The sequence below is a fragment of the Myxine glutinosa genome, chromosome 7 (genome assembly GCF_964187855.1).
Source record: "Myxine glutinosa chromosome 7, kmMyxGlut1.1, whole genome shotgun sequence".
In the NCBI taxonomy this organism is placed as follows: Eukaryota; Metazoa; Chordata; class Myxini; order Myxiniformes; family Myxinidae; genus Myxine; species Myxine glutinosa.
In genome coordinates this window covers 150,417,478-150,437,032 of record NC_136267.1, presented here as the reverse complement: position 1 = coordinate 150,437,032, position 19,555 = coordinate 150,417,478, and the positions used below count along the sequence as shown (strand labels likewise).

General features: G+C 43.8%; 2 protein-coding genes across 3 annotated transcripts in view; one reads left to right on the top strand and one right to left on the bottom strand.

The window, feature by feature from the left end:
* WDR12 (WD repeat domain 12) overlaps window positions 1-291 on the bottom strand; it is a 55,189-nt gene extending 54,898 nt beyond the window's left edge. The window contains exon 1 of the mRNA XM_068123396.2: window positions 40-291. Within this exon, the coding sequence (XP_067979497.1) occupies window positions 40-80 (41 nt within the window). The 5' untranslated portion in view covers window positions 81-291. The remainder of the gene's footprint in view (window positions 1-39) is intronic.
* Window positions 292-5,153: 4,862 nt separating this feature from the next.
* Window positions 5,154-19,555, top strand: part of SMARCC2 (SWI/SNF related BAF chromatin remodeling complex subunit C2) — a 67,420-nt gene continuing 53,018 nt past the window's right edge. For both annotated transcript variants that reach the window (XM_068123394.2, XM_068123393.2), the window contains exons 1-6: window positions 5,154-5,312; window positions 12,940-13,059; window positions 13,249-13,334; window positions 16,055-16,136; window positions 16,310-16,402; window positions 18,356-18,425. In XM_068123394.2, coding sequence (XP_067979495.1) covers window positions 5,193-5,312; window positions 12,940-13,059; window positions 13,249-13,334; window positions 16,055-16,136; window positions 16,310-16,402; window positions 18,356-18,425 — 571 coding nt within the window. In that variant the 5' untranslated portion in view covers window positions 5,154-5,192. The remainder of the gene's footprint in view (window positions 5,313-12,939; window positions 13,060-13,248; window positions 13,335-16,054; window positions 16,137-16,309; window positions 16,403-18,355; window positions 18,426-19,555) is intronic.

Below are 19,555 nucleotides of genomic sequence, written 5' to 3'. Positions count from 1 at the left end.
AAACGTAACTACATTTGATAAACGTTCTGGTGACGCTACCTCACGTCTTTGGTGAAAAACTTCGCTTGAACGTGCGACATCACCGCAGCGAAGTCCTCGACACGCACTGCTCTCAATCTTGTTAATACGTATTTGTAATCGACGAAGACCAATATCCACCCTAATGTATATTTAACGTTGGCAGTACAGACCGGTATGCACACCGTTCATTCCTACTATACACATCACAGAAACACATGGACCACGTGCTCACAAGGAAGCCGTTAACTTTTACATTTACCAACTGCCTCCAGGGCAGAACACTTTTTGAAAACCTCATAATGCCTCCACCCAGGCTAGCTTTGAAAATAAAAATTGTAAAATAGAAGAAAACCCATCAATGTTAAATTTTAAATGTCTGTTTATATCATAAGAATAACGTATTATACAGTTGAAAAAAAAACTTCTTTATCATCCAAAACTACTTTTATAGGCGCCCGCGGAACTACGTAACTTCCGGTTAGTGCACCCTCCGCGACAACAGTCACGTGATTGGATACGTTGAAAACAAACCACTAAAGGGCACGTGTTACAGCTTACACTGAGTTTTATTCAGTCTTCCTCGTTTATGAATTTGCTTGACTTTGTATTTTGCAAGTATAATGCAGAGAACGATGTTAAATGCTAATGAGGAGCCACATAAAACGGTGCAATAATTTAATGAAGTACAGTATCAACATTTGCCATCGGAACATATCACATAAGGTGGATACCAGCTAGGCTTTAAATTAACAGTTACTATACATCCTAATATGACTGTACCCAATGTCTTCATTTGGGATTGGCTGATATGTATATATTTTAAAAATATACAAAGCAAATAACTGCAGTATAACAATAAAAACCATTATTTGTTGTTGGATATTCAAATAAGGTAATTGAGTGTAGTAGAGCAAGTAAATAATAGGTTTACTGTATAACATCGAAAATGACCAGATGCAGCTCCCTAACGATGGAGGAATAGAATAAACAGTTAGAGACATGCAAGAGGTTCGCCAGGGGGAAATGACTACATTTTATATTTGAAGCTCACAATGACAATGGTGCCGAAAGACGTAGGCTCCGGGCCAGGTATGGTCCATCTGCACCCCCCCCACAACTCTCCGACCCTGGGTTTTTCTGAACCATTGGGGTGTCCTGGGGTGGAAATCAACTGGTAACAGTAAATAAACTTGGACTCACTACCCATTTGGTACCTATATTGGATGGTACCCTCAAAACAGCATATTTTTAAATCCGCGTTGCGCCATATTCGACACACGTGTTCTTTTGGTATTTGTGCCTGCTAATATTAACTCAGAATAAAAAGTTATATACCAAAAGAAAGCTGTTCATCTACTGATCATCATAGAATATTGACACAATATTGATCGGTAGTGGATCTATCACAGGTGTGATGTCGGGAAAGAATTATGACAGAGCGTTACACTGTCATAAACTTATGCTGGAATGCTTGGAGAGGCTTCTCTTGGCGGAATACCTCAACGAAACTAATGCTGATGACCTGTTCGCGTCCCTCCCTGACGACTCAACTAGAAGACTGCAAGATCTTGTTGAGTCCCCCAGTCAAATGACCTTAGAAGCTGTCTCGACGGATGAACTCATCATGAAGGTCATAGATAACTATGATACATTTCGACAGAGTGTAGCAAAGGGACGATTGGGGAAAACTGCTGAGCTCTGGGTGTCGTACATGGACCATGTACGTCTAGTCCTCTCACTCCTTGAAGCTGTAAAGACTAACAACTTTGTCTTGTATGTTGCGTCCATCAACGGTATGACTCCCCTCTTCTTCAGCTTCGGTGGCCAAAACTACGCCAGGTATTTGTCGTATTTCTCCATCTTCTTAGCCAACGTAGATAGCTCGCACCCGGGAGCTTTGACCCTCATTCGACGAGGAGCAATCAGTGTTGCTCGCTCCTTTATCCCTGGGAATCGCTGTGCTGTTGACAAGACAATGGAGGAAACCTTCATGAGACATGCAAAGTCTCATGGTGGTGCTGGTGCGGGTATATCTGGACTACTCACCAATTACCAGGCATATCAGAGGTGGGTCCGCACCCTTCACGAAAGGTCTCTCTACGTTGATGCATGTCTTGGTATGGCTCACATGACAGACAGCGGACAGGACACTAAGCATCGTGATGTACGTCCCAGAGAGGTGAGAAAAGGAGAGAGGTTGGTGAAGAAGACCATGGATGCGGTATGCAGTTTCCTGAATCCATTCACGGTAGACACAAAGGACCAGCTGTTGATTCTATCGTCAGGCGGTGCAGCCTCTGATGATGTTGCTGCAGATGTTCTGAAGGCTGAAGCCATCGGTCAACAAGCTCATGATAAATTTGTTGAGGTCCGACTGAAAACTGGCGAAGATTTTTTTGAACCAGTAAAACGACTCAATCTCAAAACTCTGAACAACATGAACAAAAGTTCCAAGACCAAGACATCAAAGAACAAAGTCACCCAGTTCAAGCACCAGGGAAACGTTGCATTTCAGCTTTTGCTGAAATCGCAAAATCAAGGGCTACAACTTGACCTAAAGGAACTGATGTCATACCCATTAACTCCAGTACCATACAGCTTGGCGACCGGAGATGGGTACCTAGCAAAGACAGACAAGGCAAAGGCATTCCAGCTCCTGACCAAGGACTGTACTGACATCACTGTACCACAGGCAAGGGTCACCCTGACAGTGTATGACGGAAATGCCACCTTCTACTATCTAAAAGACATTCCTAACAACTTCAGCCAGATCTGTTCCAAGGTCTTTGACATCATCAGTAAGACAGGAGATGTGGTGTTCAGCACAGATCAATACCTACCTGGATCAGTGAAGTCGATGGAGAGGCGACGTCGCGGCTGTGGAGAAAAGTTGATTCTAAAAGGAGAAGCTACAAAGAAACCGCAAGATTGGAAAATGTTTCTCTCGAACGACGAGAATAAAATCCAGTTCATCCGACTGCTACTCAGGCTCTGGAACAGTGACCAGTATGCTTCTCGGTGCCATGGTGGAAAAGTGATCTTGATATGTGAAGGGAAGGCATACCAACTCACATCCACAGATGGTCAGACAACAAATGCCAAAGAGTTGCCTCAGCTGGAATCGTCTCAAGAAGAAACAGACTCGCGCGTGATATTATACGTAAACTACGCCAGGAGCCAGAAATATGAGTTTGTTCGAGTGAAGAGCCCAGACTCGGATGTATTCTTCATCTTACTGCACTACGCCGCATCGATAAACGACATAAAGATACTGTTTGACACAGGCACAGGAAACAAGCAGAGGCTAATAAACGTCAGTAAACTCGCAGCAGACTTCGGCCAAGAGAAGAGTACTGCTCTTATGGCACTTCACGCCTACAGCGGTTGTGACAGCACTAGCGCTTTCCGAGGGATTGGAAAAATCAAACCTGTTAAAACGCTGCTTCGTCTGCCGCAATACATCCCTATTCTCAACAAGCTTGGAGATACGTGGGATGTGCCAGAAGAGCTGAACAATCAACTAGACAGCTTCACATGTGCCATGTATGGAAGAGGAAAGGTATCACACGTTGATGATCTGCGACTCCTGAGAATAAATGAGCTATGTGCCAAGGAGAATCGTCACCTACCCTCAGGCAATGTAGACATGGCCAATATTCCACCATGTATGAGGAGCCTCACACAGCACATCCGAAGGGTCAACCACCAAGTGGGAATTTGGAAGAGAGCTCACGTTCCTCGACCAAGGATTCCCAAAGCAAGTCCAGGCCATGGCTGCGAAGAGGAGAAAGGCTGCCTGGATCCTCTCTGGTATGATGGAGACATGCTTCCGCGTGAGCTGGCTGATATAGCTCAGGTCATGTCAGACGACGATGAGAGTGATGATGAATCAGGTGATGAAACACCTGATGATATGGATCGTGTTTTGTACAGTGATACCGATGAAAGTGACAGTGACGATGACTGATCATGATGGACATATGCCATTCGTGCAAGCAAGCCAACTTGACTGCACTCATGCAGTGTTTGACTTTTGTTGATAATTAACAAAATGCAATTGTTTGTTTGTGTTCTTTTGAGAGTGGATACTTGTATTATATGATATAATGTGGTTAACTGAGTGTACGACATACATATGTAATTGTAGGGATAAAACTGACTGTTAATATTATTATGATATCTGTTGTTGAGCAATAATGTTTGGTTTATCATCAAAATATTCGATACTAAAAATTTTTTCAATGGGATGTTAAAATTTAGTTTCAAATAAGAAATATTTTTACTTTTACAGTAAATATTCGAGCATTACATTGTTACTGTTCTGTGGAAGGTGTTTGACCCAGTGTATGAATATTAATATGATGATATTAAAAACTACTGTGATTAATAAACAAGTTTTTCTTGTTTAATATGTTAATAAGATGGCAGTATGATTATGATATTCGATTATGAATGACATTTATAAGTGTAATAGGCAGTTCTTTTGAATATAGACAAAGACTGTTACCGAGATTATATGATTCATGGTTCCCGTGAAACAGGTAGTATCTTTGACACGCTGTATAAAAAAGAGAATTGAAGCTATGGGGATGTATCTGGTATCAAATTAAAGCTGATATACAGGAGAAAGCCAATAAAATATATATGTAAGCATATCAGGTGTAATGTGTTCATATTATGTGTGTAAGATGAAATAGTACGGTCGATACCGAATTATGTTACGTTAAAGTGGGGTACTGCTATTCAGCACTAGTTATGACCATTAAGGTACCATTATAAGTAATGTGTCAATATTCTATGATGATCAGTAGATGAACAGCTTTCTTTTGGTATATAACTTTTTATTCTGAGTTAATATTAGCAGGCACAAATACCAAAAGAACACGTGTGTCGAATATGGCGCAACGCGGATTTAAAAATATGCTGTTTTGAGGGTACCATCCAATATAGGTACCAAATGGGTAGTGAGTCCAAGTTTATTTACTGTTACCAGTTGATTTCCACCCCAGGACACCCCAATGGTTCAGAAAAACCCAGGGTCGGAGAGTTGTGGGGGGGGTGCAGATGGACCATACCTGGCCCGGAGCCTAACGTGGAGACATTAAGAAATTGTCCGGCAGAGGGACCCTTCTTGCCGTGTGAGCGGGTGTTTGTCAGAGCGGGTTGAGGTGATGAGTGTCATGGCTGCCCGTAAAAAAGATGGTGGACCAAATGTCAAATTCTTCGAGGCTTCTGATACAGTAACGCAGTTCGACGGTGTGCGGGGATGGCTTGGTAAAAACTACAAAAAGGTACGGAGCGTGCGCGATGTTTCACCGCTCTGGCTGCACCTGCGGGTTTGCTCGGCTTTTGTTCATTGTGTTGCGGCCTTCGGTGTTCAGAATATAATCATAGATTCATAGAACTGGATGTGGGGAGGTGCTGTCGGTGATGCTCTGGCCTCTGCTCTTGATAGCGACGTGACGCCATTGGAGTGAGGAGGCTGTGATATGCCGCTATTGAGTATTGTATTGGAGTGAGGAGGCTGTGATATGCCGCTATTGAGTATTGAATTGGAGTGAGGAGGCTGTGATAACTGATATGCCGCTATTGAGTATTGTATTGGAGTGAGGAGGCTGTGATATGCCGCTATTGAGTATTGTATTGGAGTGAGGAGGCTGTGATATGCCGCTATTGAGTATTGTATTGGAGTGAGGAGGCTGTGATATGCCGCTATTGAGTATTGTATTGGAGTGAGGAGGCTGTGATATGCCGCTATTGAGTATTGAATTGGAGTGAGGAGGCTGTGATATGCCGCTATTGAGTATTGTATTGGAGTGAGGAGGCTGTGATATGCCGCTATTGAGTATTGTATTGGAGTGAGGAGGCTGTGATATGCCGCTATTGAGTATTGTATTGGAGTGAGGAGGCTGTGATATGCCGCTATTGAGTATTGAATTGGAGTGAGGAGGCTGTGATATGCCGCTATTGAGTATTGTATTGGAGTGAGGAGGCTGTGATATGCCGCTATTGAGTATTGTATTGGAGTGAGGAGGCTGTGATATGCCGCTATTGAGTATTGTATTGGAGTGAGGAGGCTGTGATATGCCGCTATTGAGTATTGAATTGGAGTGAGGAGGCTGTGATATGCCGCTATTGAGTATTGAATTGGAGTGAGGAGGCTGTGATATGCCGCTATTGAGTATTGTATTGGAGTGAGGAGGCTGTGATATGCCGCTATTGAGTATTGTATTGGAGTGAGGAGGCTGTGATATGCCGCTATTGAGTATTGAATTGGAGTGAGGAGGCTGTGATATGCCGCTATTGAGTATTGTATTGGAGTGAGGAGGCTGTGATATGCCGCTATTGAGTATTGAATTGGAGTGAGGAGGCTGTGATATGCCGCTATTGAGTATTGTATTGGAGTGAGGAGGCTGTGATATGCCGCTATTGAGTATTGAATTGGAGTGAGGAGGCTGTGATATGCCGCTATTGAGTATTGAATTGGAGTGAGGAGGCTGTGATATGCCGCTATTGAGTATTGTATTGGAGTGAGGAGGCTGTGATATGCCGCTATTGAGTATTGTATTGGAGTGAGGAGGCTGTGATATGCCGCTATTGAGTATTGAATTGGAGTGAGGAGGCTGTGATATGCCGCTATTGAGTATTGTATTGGAGTGAGGAGGCTGTGATATGCCGCTATTGAGTATTGAATTGGAGTGAGGAGGCTGTGATATGCCGCTATTGAGTATTGAATTGGAGTGAGGAGGCTGTGATATGCCGCTATTGAGTATTGTATTGGAGTGAGGAGGCTGTGATATGCCGCTATTGAGTATTGAATTGGAGTGAGGAGGCTGTGATATGCCGCTATTGAGTATTGTATTGGAGTGAGGAGGCTGTGATATGCCGCCATTGAGTATTGTATTGGAGTGAGGAGGCTGTGATATGCCGCTATTGAGTATTGTATTGGAGTGAGGAGGCTGTGATATGCCGCTATTGAGTATTGTATTGGAGTGAGGAGGCTGTGATATGCCGCTATTGTATTGGAGTGAGGAGGGCTGTGATATGCCGCTATTGTATTGGAGTGAGGAGGGCTGTGCTATGCCGCTATTGTATTGGAGTGAGGAGGGCTGTGATATGCCGCTATTGGAGTGAGGAGGCTGTGAAATGCCGCTATTGGAGTGAGGAGGGTGTGATATGCCGCTATTGTATTGGAGTGAGGAGGGCTGTGATATGCCGCTATTGTATTGGAGTGAGGAGGGCTGCGATATGTCGCTATTGGAGTGAGAAGGGTGTGATATGCCGCTATTGGAGTGAGGAGGGCTGTGATATGCCGCTGTTTGAGTGAGGAGGGCTGTGATATGCCGATATTGGAGTGAGGATGCTGTGATATGCCGCAATTGGAGTGAGCTGGCTGTGAAATGCCGCTATTGGAGTGAGGAGGATGTGATATGCCGCTATTGGAGTGAGGAGGCTGTTATATGCCGCTATTGGAATGAGGAGGGCTGTGATATGCTGTTATTTGAATGAGGGCTGTGATATGCCACTATTGGAGTGAGGATGGCTGTGAGATGATGCCATTGGAGTGAGGATGGCTGTGATATGCCGCTAATGGATTGAGGAGGCTGTGATATGCCGCTAATGGATTGAGGAGGCTGTGATATGCCGCTATTGGAGTGAGGAGGCTGTGATATGCCGCTATTGGAGTGAGGAGGCTGTGATATGCCACTATTGGAGTGAGGAGGCTGTGATATGCCACTATTGGAGGGAGGAGGCTGTGAAATGCCGCTATTGGAATGAGGTGGGCTGTGATATGCCGCTATTGTAGTGAGGAGGGCTGTGATATGCCGCTATTGGAGTGAGGAGGCTGTGATATGCCGCTATTGGAGTGAGGAGGCTGTGATATGCCGCTATTGGAGTGAAGAGGCTGTGATATGCCGCTATTGGAGTGAAGAGGGCTGTGATATGCCGCTTTTGGAGTGAGGAGGGCTGTGATATGCCGTTATTGGAGTGAGGATGCTGTGATATGCCGCAATTATCACAGCCTCTTCACAGGCTGTGATAATTGCGGCTTCACAAGAAGCTATTAAATATTCCTACAGGTCGCACAAGATCTGCCAGCAACCCTCTGATGGTTAAACTGCCGAAATCTCGGCTCTCTGCTCACCTTCACTCTTTCATTCCTCTTTTCTCCCGCATCTGGAACAAACTCCCTCACTCCCTTCAATCCCACTCCTCCCTCCAGGTCTTTAAAACAGCTGTTCACCACCATCTCTTATCTTCCCCCATCCAAAACCTTGATCTTTTCTACCCCCGCTAATTCACCCCAGATCCACCTTGTTTGAAATTCCAACTTCTTTCCTGGAAGTCCTGGCAGTGTCCATATGTTTTATACCTCTCCCACCGCCCCCTTCCCATGCTCCCCCCCCAAAGCCCTCGCCATCTCTCAGATCTCTCGATGTCTCCATGTCTCTCGGTCCCTGCTCTCAAATGTTGTGTTTGTGTCCTTCCCCCTCTCTCCCCATCTTGTCTACCGCTCCCGATGTTATATGTTTTATGTGTCGGTTTGTCTTTCTGTGTGATTGTTCGCTCTTTCACGAGCCTCGATCTTGAATACAAAAAAAAAAAAAAAAAAAGTAATAATAATAATTGGAGTGAGCTGGCTGTGATATGCCGCTATTGGAATGAGGAGGGCTGTGATATGCTGTTGTTTGAATGAGGGCTGTGATATGCCGCTATTGGAGTGAGGATGGCTGTGAGATGATGCCATTGGAGTGAGAATGGCTGTGATATGCCGCTAATGGATTGAGGAGGCTGTGATATGCCGCTAATGGATTGAGGAGGCTGTGATATGCCGCTATTGGAGTGAGGAGGCTGTGATATGCCACTGTTGGAGTGAGGAGGCTGTGATATGCCACTGTTGGAGTGAGGAGGCTGTGATATGCCACTATTGGAGTGAGGAGGCTGTGATATGCCACTATTGGAGTGAGTAGGCTGTGAAATGCCACTATTGGAATGAGGAGGGCTGTGATATGCCGCTATTGTAGTGAGGAGGGCTGTGATATGCCGCTATTGGAGTGAGGAGGCTGTGATATGCCGCTATTGGAGTGAGGAGGCTGTGATATGCCGCTATTGGAGTGAGGATAGCTGTGATATGCCGCTATTGGAGTGAGGAGGCTGTGATATGCCGCTATTGGATTGAGGATAGCTGTGATATGCCGCTATTGGAGTGAGGAGGCTGTGATATGCCGCTGTTGGAGTGAGGAGGCTGTGAAATGCTGCTATTGGAGTGAGGAGGCTGTGAAATGCCACTATTGGAGTGAGGAGGCTGTGAAATGCCGCTATTGGAGTGAGGAGGCTGTGAAATGCCGCTATTGGAGTGAGGAGGCTGTGAAATGCCGCTATTGGAGTGAGGAGGCTGTGAAATGCCGCTATTGGAGTGAGGAGACTGTGATATGCCGCTATTGGAGTGAGGGTGGCTGTGATATGCCGCTATTGGAGTGAGGGTGGCTGTGATATGCCGCTATTGGTGTGAGGGTGGCTGTGATATGCTGCTATTGCAGTGAGGGCCTGTTATATGCCGCTATTGGAGTGTGCAGCATATTGTCAGTAGGCTGGGATGGAATGCATCAATCGAAATGGTGAGCAGCGGACCGTCAATGTTGTCAATGACGAGTCTGTTGCCTGACTTTGTTTTATTAGTCAGACAGACTTGTGAGAATACGGTTCACAAGAAGCATTTGAGTGAGGAAAAACGAGGATGTCGAGGGCAAATGCTGCCAGTTTCTTCAGAAACAAACAACGTTTGCAAGAGGTACACCTGCCCCACTCTCCATTGGCTGCCGTGGGTGCAGCATTCCAATCTTGGCCTGAAAAAAAATCTGTACTCGCTTCCAGAATGGGCTCTGGACGGTCTTTGGCACATCATTGAGCAATACAGAGCATTTTGACATTGCCAATGTCGGTCAGCTCACCAATCGGAATGCTGAATTTGTTGCCTTTGAGAATTTCTGCAAGGTCTTCAAAATAACAGCCACCAACTACACCAGCAGCTGTCAGTCGAGTCGAGCGCATACCTCCGCCCGGTCGATCGGTTTCCGTTTCGTATCCCACTGATGGGTCAGATGTGGATCCTGGCATGAACCAAAATCTAATCGGCTTATTCTTGTCACCTAACCAACTCATCCACTTACTTTCATCCAAATCCGTCCAAAACCTTTTGATATGTCCTGCTGACTGACAGACAAACAGACAGGGGTGAAAACATAACCTCTGTTGAACTTGAGTGGCGGAGGTAATTACATGCTTCGTGATAGCAGTATCGTATGTGCAGCCAAGACTGGCATTTTGCGCTACATTTGTGTCCTAAAATTGTCTTTCAGCACATCAAACGATTGGAGGCTGGCATTGCTATGCTGTTCGCAGACAATCTATATAATAATAGCGTAAGGACTCGACTTTGTTATCCCTTTTACGCCGCACCCAGTGACCCGATGCCCACGGCACTAATGGATTTACGATCTACGAACCGCGCTCTTTGTTTATCACGTAGAGCCATACTCGAAAAATCTGAATTAGCCGACGTTGGGGCCCAAAAGCATCCGATTAACTGCCGATACGACGCCATCGTATTGGTGTCTGCTGGGCGAAGGCGAAGCAAGCCGTCCGCTGATTGGACAGGCGAAGGCGAAAGCAAGCCGTCCACTGAGTGGACAATCCAGAGCATGCATTTGTGCCGGTGTCGGCGATCGTTGTTCATATACGCACTCTTCATTCTCATCTTTCTTCCTAACTCTTACTCGGACAAGCAAATCCCCTATGCCATCCATAATGGTACACTCTATCCATACACCACATCCTCCCTTCCGTGGATGTTCCACGGGTTTCGGCTAGTAATCAATAATCTCAATAATAATTGCTTTTTCACATTATTACGTTTTTTTCTGAGACAGATCTGCCTCACTCTCTGAGTCTGAGTAATCAGTTGTCATGATGATGCCAGGAGAGCTTTTCAAAGAATTCAATATTCAAATATTTCAAGCAGGATATTTTGCTGTCGGCCCACTTCTCCACCGCCGATGGATCGTGATCGATCACACGACTCGCACTTCTTTGTCGATGAAAAGATGGTTGGCTTGCGTCTGTGTTGCTGAAAATGTGTTTGTGCGATCGCAAGCTTCACAGACAGAACGGCAGTGGTGTCATGAAAGTTCATGCACATTGCACTCTGTGCCATTAAGCGGTACGCCAGCATCGAAAAAGCTCCATGCCGAGTCATGTGGGACATGATGCGCAAAGAACTGTGAGAAAAACTTTGTGAAATATAAACTGCAAACTTAAGGTCGAGTACTTTTTGGACTTGCCAGAATTATCGTATGTTTGCCCATTTTTGCAATGCTAGATGTATTCAGCGATACGTAGGCATGAAGATCAGACATTCGATGATCAATGTGAGTGGGGAGGGTGAAAAAATATGTTTTGAGCGCTTAATTGTGCAGAAACAGCTGGGCCTGGTCCAAGGCAAACCGCTGTGGCCTGTTCATTCATACACACATGGGTGGAAACAATCATACAAATACGATAATTGTCGTACGTCTGGCAACCTTGTGTCGGACGGGGGGGTTGGGGGGGAGAGGTGATGTGCTGGTATTGGAGTGGGGAGGATGTGCATGTGTTGAGGGGTCGGCGATGTGTGGGTGTTGAGGTGGAGGATGACAACGTGCCACTATTGGGGATGTGGTGGGGGTTGTGTCAGCATTGAGGAAGGTGGGATGGGTGATGTGCTCGTATGGAGAAGGGGGGAAATATATTGGTATTAGAAGCTTTGTGCTGTTAGCTGGGGGTGACATGCTGGTAGTTGGAGGTGGCAAAGGGGAGGAGACTATTAGTGGGGCAACTTAGCATAACAATTGTGCATTTTGTGAGGAAAGCACCAAATTTGGCACACTAGTAGACTATCATATTATGAAAAGATCTGGATATTGGGCCATCTCAGATTCAGAGATTTGATTTTTGCAAGATTTCGATTCGATTGGGATCGAAGAGAACACCTTCGTCTTCTGTACAGTGAAGTTGCCAGCCCTGAATTCTCTGGCTACATCTGGGTGCTTCATTGGGAGTGCAACCATGTCCCTCAGGTGAACAGGGACCCACCTGGCATAGTGTGTGTGGTCTAAGGCATGGAACCATGGGACCAGTTCCGTCAGGGCATCAAGGTGCATCGTGAATGAAGCCTGCCGCAGAGAACGCACTAGGACCAGTACCAACATCTCTAGTTCCAGCACAGTTGCCCATTACTGAAAGTTGGGAATGTCTTCTCCTCTCTGGTGACACCAGTCTTCGAACTCGGGCAGGTCTTCTGCATCATCAGCATATGTCATGCAGTGGCGTTCATACGCACGGGGGTGCAGGATGTGCAGTGCCACTGCAGTGATTTGATGAGCTCTTCTTGTGCGGGTGACGTGCGCAGCTCGCAGGAAGGAGTCGGCCGTCCCTGGCGTTGCAATCTCAGCTTGCAAATCTGCAAAATCTGCAAATCTTGCAAAAATCAAATCTCGGAATCTGAGATGGCTCAATATCCCGATCTTTTCATAATATGATAGTCTACTAGTGTGCCAAATTTGGTGCTTTCCTCACAAAATGCACAATTGTTATGAGCTATATTTAGCTTAGCTGCCGGACTATATGGCTTTCTTTATGCATCGAACATATTGACTTGCATGTCTTTTAAAAGTGAGTTTTTTTTCACCTTCTGTATTAGTCTTACCTGCGTTTGATTAATTTTCAATTAATTGCACACGTAGAGTTTTAATTTCCACCTAAATTTATCTTCTTCAAAGCCAGTTACTGGCATGTATAAAATACTCATTGATTATAATTGGGTATGTAAAGCAGTAATAAGATCATGCTTGTAATGCATTTAAAAACACAACTTTTCAGTACATTCAAGCAGATCCACCAACAAACAAATCCCTGGCGAGTCTCGTCATCCAGCTGCTGCAGTTCCAAGATGACGTACTGGGGAAACAAGTCAGCAATGCACCACTCACTCGTGTGCCGGTACGTGCGTCAACGTGGGTACCTTGCTGCTCTGTGCTGCACCCCTGTGCTGCTTTGGCACTGATAAACAGCGCTGCATACATTGCCAAAGTGTGAAGCTCGGGATGTGTATGTTTATTTGAAATTGTTGGGCCGTTACTTAAATAACAGCATTGCATTTCCTTTGTCTCATCCGTCCTAATTCTGCAGATGAAATGCTTCATGGATTTTAAACCTGGCGGCTCCCTGTGTCATGTACTGGCTGCTGTTTACAAATTCAAAATCGACCAAGGCTGGTAAGGTAACTGCACGAGCGTTAACTCCATTGGGAGATGCAATTGCATTGTCAGATGTTTGATAGGGCTGGCAGGATGGCCTAGAGGTGGTCCGCTCACTCGCTTATAATCCATCTAGCCTGATTTTGAATCTCCGCCCAGCTATAAACTGTCATTCCGGCATTTCACGGGCAGGGTGATTCATCAATGTGTGTGCCGTACCTCAGGTTGATGTTAAACGGGCGTCCTGTCTGTCGACCTTAGTTGCTAGACATTAAAGATCCCACTGTCCTTCGTGAATAGTAGGCGGGCTATCGCCTGCACCATGGAACAAGTTACAAGTTTCCGCCCTGATTTCCTGTGTCGGAGTGGCGTCCTGGAGTTGTCACTATTGTAGCCTAGTAACTGCTTCGGCAGCACCAACCCTCTGCATTGGGCATGGCACATGATGATGATGTTGGTTAAATTTTTTGTAGGCATTTTTATGAGATAAATGTTATGAAATATGAATGAATGATCGTTTTAAGGCCATTTTCCCCATGAGAGCGGGGGTTAGCCTTGCGTGCCCCATGACAATCATGGTTCCCTGTTTGAGGCAATGTTTTTATGGCCGGATGACCTTCCTGACTCCAACCCTTGGTCACGCTCCTACGATGCGCAGGGATACTGTGTACCTATTCTAAACCAGTATACACACAGGGATCATTCATCCCAGCAAGCTGGTACTCAATTTGCCGACCTCGGAAGGATGACAGGCTGAGTCAACCCCCCTGGCGTTAATTCAGCGATCAACCCTGATTCGAACCCAGGATCGTAGGATCCCAAGCCGGCACCCTAACCGCTAAGTCAACACCAGGCAGGCAACACCAACACCAAAAAAGTTGTTTTTCTTAAATTAATAATTACGTTTATTGCAAAGAGGACCTCTGTGCTAGAGTTTAATCACATTGCGATTTGAATGATGGTTTAAATATTGGTGGAGCAAAAGAGCAATGGAGGGTTAATGCCCGAAATATCGGCTTCTCCTTGCCTCCCATGTTGGTTAACAAACCTCGATCATCGGCTTCTTGATTTCATCAATTGTTCAATTTGTCCGTCGAAGCAGATAGACACCATCCTCGCCGGCAAAACCGTTCCTTCATTGCATAGTGCATCGATGCTTGCATGCTTGTCCTCTTTGAATGTTGATTCGCCGATTGTTCCAAATTCCTTTTGTGGGACATACCCATTGTCAGCATCATTCTACACCCTTCCCTTTATCCCCACACCTGTTGTCTATTTTTTAAAATTTAAATCCAATCTAGCATGGAGATGGTTTGTGGCAACTTAGAGGGACAATGTAATTGCATCCAGTGCATGATGAAGTTTAGTTTTCTTGCTTTCTTCATCTCGCAGTAGCATTCTGTGACATCCTCTTCAGACACGCAATTTGAATGCAGCATTCATTGTAAAGATTAGTCATACTCAAAATATTGTAACAGCCATAGCTTTGTGAAGTTATTTCCACATTTGCCGTCATCTCCATTTGCGGGTTTCAGAAGGTGGAACGAAGTATCCACCTCCGTTTCAGGAAGGGATCACGATTCGTGGAGCAAGTTGTGAAGTTTTCTTGTTCTCAAAGTTTTGTTCTGAGGACTTTTTTCAGGGTTGTCGCTGAACAGCACACAGCCTCCAATTGTAGTCGTAGTTTGTTCGTTCGTTCGTTTTCCCCAGATGTGAACTTTTTGATGATGAAACAAATTGCAATCCAATGATATGTTGCCTGAAAAAAAACAAAAAAAAAACATGTTGCAATCGGTTAACGTAATGAAAATCGACCTTTAAAATGGACATTGTTTGTAATCTGAAAACAGACATTTCAATGCAGTTTTGCGGAATATGCAGATTTTGAAATGGCATATCCTTCCTAGAATGCTCAGTGTGCACGCGCAGAAACCCCTTGAAACAACCATGTTCGGGGCACCAGAGAATACAGTATATCGTATTTATGAGATGAGATGTTTTACCTAAAATGGCTCAAGGCTTCCAAAAGAAGCCGAAAATACATGGAAAAGTACTTGCGAGAAAAGGCTGTACCTCCACACAACAAAAGACTTGGATAACTTTCTCAGCTCACCGGCCACCTGCTCGTACTGCAAACTCCCAACCATGCGGGTCGATGCAAGGCTAACCATCTTGCAATTTCTACTTTCGTTTAGATGCTGAAAATTCTGTTTAAAAGACTATTTTAAAAATTAAAATTAATTATAAAATTAAAAATTAAATCTAAAAATTAAAATTTAAAAGTAAAGTATACTCCGTAATATTTCACTTCCAGATTTCCATTTTCACAACGGCAGGTTAAAGGTGCCCGGACGAGCAGAAACGGGTTGCTCGCTGTAATTGTAAACAGACAGACAGTATACCACCTTTAGAGGCCATTTTTCCCCGCAAGCGTGGGTTGGCCTTTTTCGTGGACCGTGGTGGTTGTTGTTTTTTTGGTCCCCTTTTTGAAGCAATGTTTTATGGCCGGATGCCCTTCCTGCCGCCAACCCTTTTTGTCGCCTTTTTACGACAAACAGGGAGGTGAAAAAGCCGAAATCCAGGTGGTGTGAAATTGAAATTTCACACTGCAGGTGTGAAAAGCCTAGTTAGCATTTGTACGTCATTCCAAAAGTCACATATTATTGGTTATCGAGTTGTACCATTCTCGAAGTGAATTGCAGTGAAGTTAATGAATCCGTTTAATTCTTTCATTGCAGGAGGCGATTTGACTTCCAGAACCCATCGCGCATGGATCGGAATGTCGAGATGTTTATGACTATTGAGAAGCTTCTGGTGCAAGTATGTTGAACTCTCGATGACGAGAATAATCAGACAAATTGCTCGCTTTGCAAAATGTGCTCTATTCACTGCTTGCATTAACGTCTTTCATTCCACTTTTGTTTTTTACTTGTTTCTTGTTGTTGGTCACAAACTGCTACGGAAACCTATTAATCTTGCTCAATATCCTGCAGAACAACTGCTTGTCCAGACCCATAATCTACCTACACACAGATATCGAGCACAAACTTGCCAGCAAGCTCAAGGACATTGTGAAGAGACATCAGGTATGTTTGCACTCTTTGCTGTAGCTAAAATGCTGATAAAATAAACAATAACTATTTTGTGTTTAAGGAGTTTGTGCAAATATATTTGATCAATGGCCACGAGGTGATCATGGAAGTTGGTTTGGCATGGCCACGTATGTTGGAATTAGTGAGAGGTGAGCCAGAAAGTCTTAAAGGCAGATTTATCTTTTGAAACAATTTACATTTATTACAATATCTGTTAATTATTGGATGTTTCACTTCACATGCTTTGGAAGAAAAATGCAAATTTGCACCATTTGTGCAGTAAATGCAACTTTGGTGAATTACCTGGTAATCGACGGGGGCAGCTACTGCTGCCTGATTAGCTCTGAAACTACTTGCTTTTCACAGCCAATCGTGTACCCAGTTGTAGCAAGTTGCATTTGCTGCTTAATGTTGTACATGTCAAGGGAGTGAAAATAATGTGCTGGCCGGATGAATGAGAGTTACGCACACTCACCCTCTGAGCTGTCTAGCCGAGATTTAAGTCTAGGCCCAGCTATGAATTGTCATGCTAGTGTTTCGCAGGCAAGGCGAGCCCTCCACACATGCACCGTCCATTGGAGGATTCTAAGCTGCGTGTCCTGTTTGCTACCATTAGCTGGTGGGAGTTAAAGATTACCTGTTGTCATTTACTAAGAGTAAATGTTTTCGGGTTGTACGTCCGGCTATGTGTGCGTAGCAGATTATCATTTTTGCAATAGCTTGCGAACCACTGAAGGGATGTTGACCAAACCCAGTAGAGCTATTTAACATGATGCAAAGATTAACTGGTTCGATTTTTGGATCAAAGGTTGTGTGACCTTCAGCAGAAAGTATCAGACTTTAGTTTTGACCAAACCTGGAACAGGTGTGTATGTACTGTGATGCAAAGTTTAACTGCTTAGATTTTGGGGTCAAAGAGCCAAAGGTCAATGATCATCTGACCCTTAATTTGAAAATCGTTATCACAAATCTGTGAACCACAGGGTGGATTGAACCAAACTTGACACAAGTATGGACTGCAATATAAATATGAACTGATTCAATTTTTGGGTTCAACAGGTTAACTCATTTTGCAGATCATAACTTGAGTTAGATGCATCTGATCTTTTCTCTCTTCTACTTATCTCTCAGTTCTCTCTTGTACTTTCTCCCAACCCCCTCCCCATGTGAACTTTAATTGAGATCAAATGTAGCAATGGTTAACTCAATGTAACAAACCAATGAGTAAAGATTTCTAAAAATAAATAAATAAATACACTTTGACATAATGGGGTATTATGTGCAGATAAGTGACAAAAAAAAACTCAATTTAATCAATTTTTAATTCAGGCTGTAACACAACGAAATGTGAAAAAAGTCAAGGGGTGTGAATACTTTCTGAAAGCACTGCAGCGGAAAGGTTTTCAGAGTCACAAATGTGTGGAAGCTCGCTGCGTTGCCCTGATGATGCCCCAATAAGGGTGAAACCAGGTCGGTAACTTTGAGTTTTCCATGCACTTGTGACTATCTGAAATAACATCTTTATGATTGGTGCTGCAGGAGGGCTCTTCCGGAGCTCCACAGACAATGCAGCCATTGTGGTGGTGACCTCACGGCGTTCGCCATAGGTTGGAGCACTAATTATATGTTCTCATCATTACTCCCGACCGCATCCAGGATCACTCAATATTGTGCTTGGTAGAAGCGAGAGATAATGTTCTGTGTGGCAGGCGGCACTTATCGCTCCCGATAAGGTGCAGCAAGGGCTGGTATGGGACACCATACTGGCGCTTTCTCCACTCAGAATATGGAATATTGATATATATGTACAGTACACACATGCACACACATAAGGTGAACATCTTGGTTATGATAACACCCAGTAAATCTCATATTGAAATTTGTTTGATTTCCCTTCATCATGACCAAGATAGCTGTAATTCTGGTTTTTAACTTGCCGGTATGCAGGGCTCGATAACTGAGGATAAGGCAGCTGCATCGCACGTTGTTTTCCCCATACCGGCTATCATTGATGAGGGTAAGTGGAACTATTGTTTAAATTGGCAGTGCGAGTTATTATTGCAATAAAAAAATTAATGGATTTCATTTCTGGGTTTATGTGAAACTAATTTAATTACCTCTGCCACTGAAGGGGGGTGGAGGTTGTGTTTTCATCACAGTCTGTTTGTTGTACACCACTCCTTTCCTATGCCATCTCCAGGCATTGCAAATCGTCATTGCTGGGCACCGAAGGGGGCTCGGCAGTGACGCACGCTGAAAGAGAGTACTCAGTTTTCACTCTGGTTGTTTGTTTTCTTGCTTTCTTGTTTGTTTGTTTGTTTGTTTGTCCGGGCGATATCTCAGCCATCCTTTGAGATAGGAAGCTGAAATTTCGGGACAACAGTGAGCAAGTCCTTTGTCAAAAACGGTATTTTTTGTTTTTTGATTAATCAATTAATTGAGGAGTTATTTAATTATTAGCGATTAATTAAGTACTTATTTAATTAATCAAATTTCCTTTCTCTTCTGACCATTAACTCAGGCACCTTTTGAGTTAGGAAGCTGATATTTGGACATGCCAATGACCAGGTGATTTGGCTGCAAAGGCTATTTTTGATTTATTAATTAATCAATTAATCGATTAATTATTAAATTATTCGATTAATGACAAAAAAAAAATTTTTTTTAAATTTACAGATTCTGATGAAATGGTGGTGGTTTATGTGTTCTCTGACCGAATTGATTAATAATTTAATTTTTTTATGATTATTATTTATTTATTTTCATTATTAATCATTTATTTATTTTCTTTCTCATTTGGCCTCATTTTCTCTCATCTATTTTTTTTTTAGTAATTAATCGAATAATTAAATAATTAATTGATTCATCAATAAATCAAAAATATCCTTGATAGCCACATCACTTGGTCACTCATGTCCAAATATTAGCTTCTGAGCTCAAAAGGTGCCTGAGATATTGGCCAAATGAGAAAGAGAATATTCATATAATAACAGCATAAAATATTCATATAATATTGTACACCGCTCCTTTCCTATGCCATCTCCAGGCATTGCAAATCGTCATTGCCGGGCACCAAAGGGGGCTCGGCAGTGACGCACGCTGAAAGAGAGTACTCAGTTTTCACTCTGGTTTCTTGTTTGTTGTACA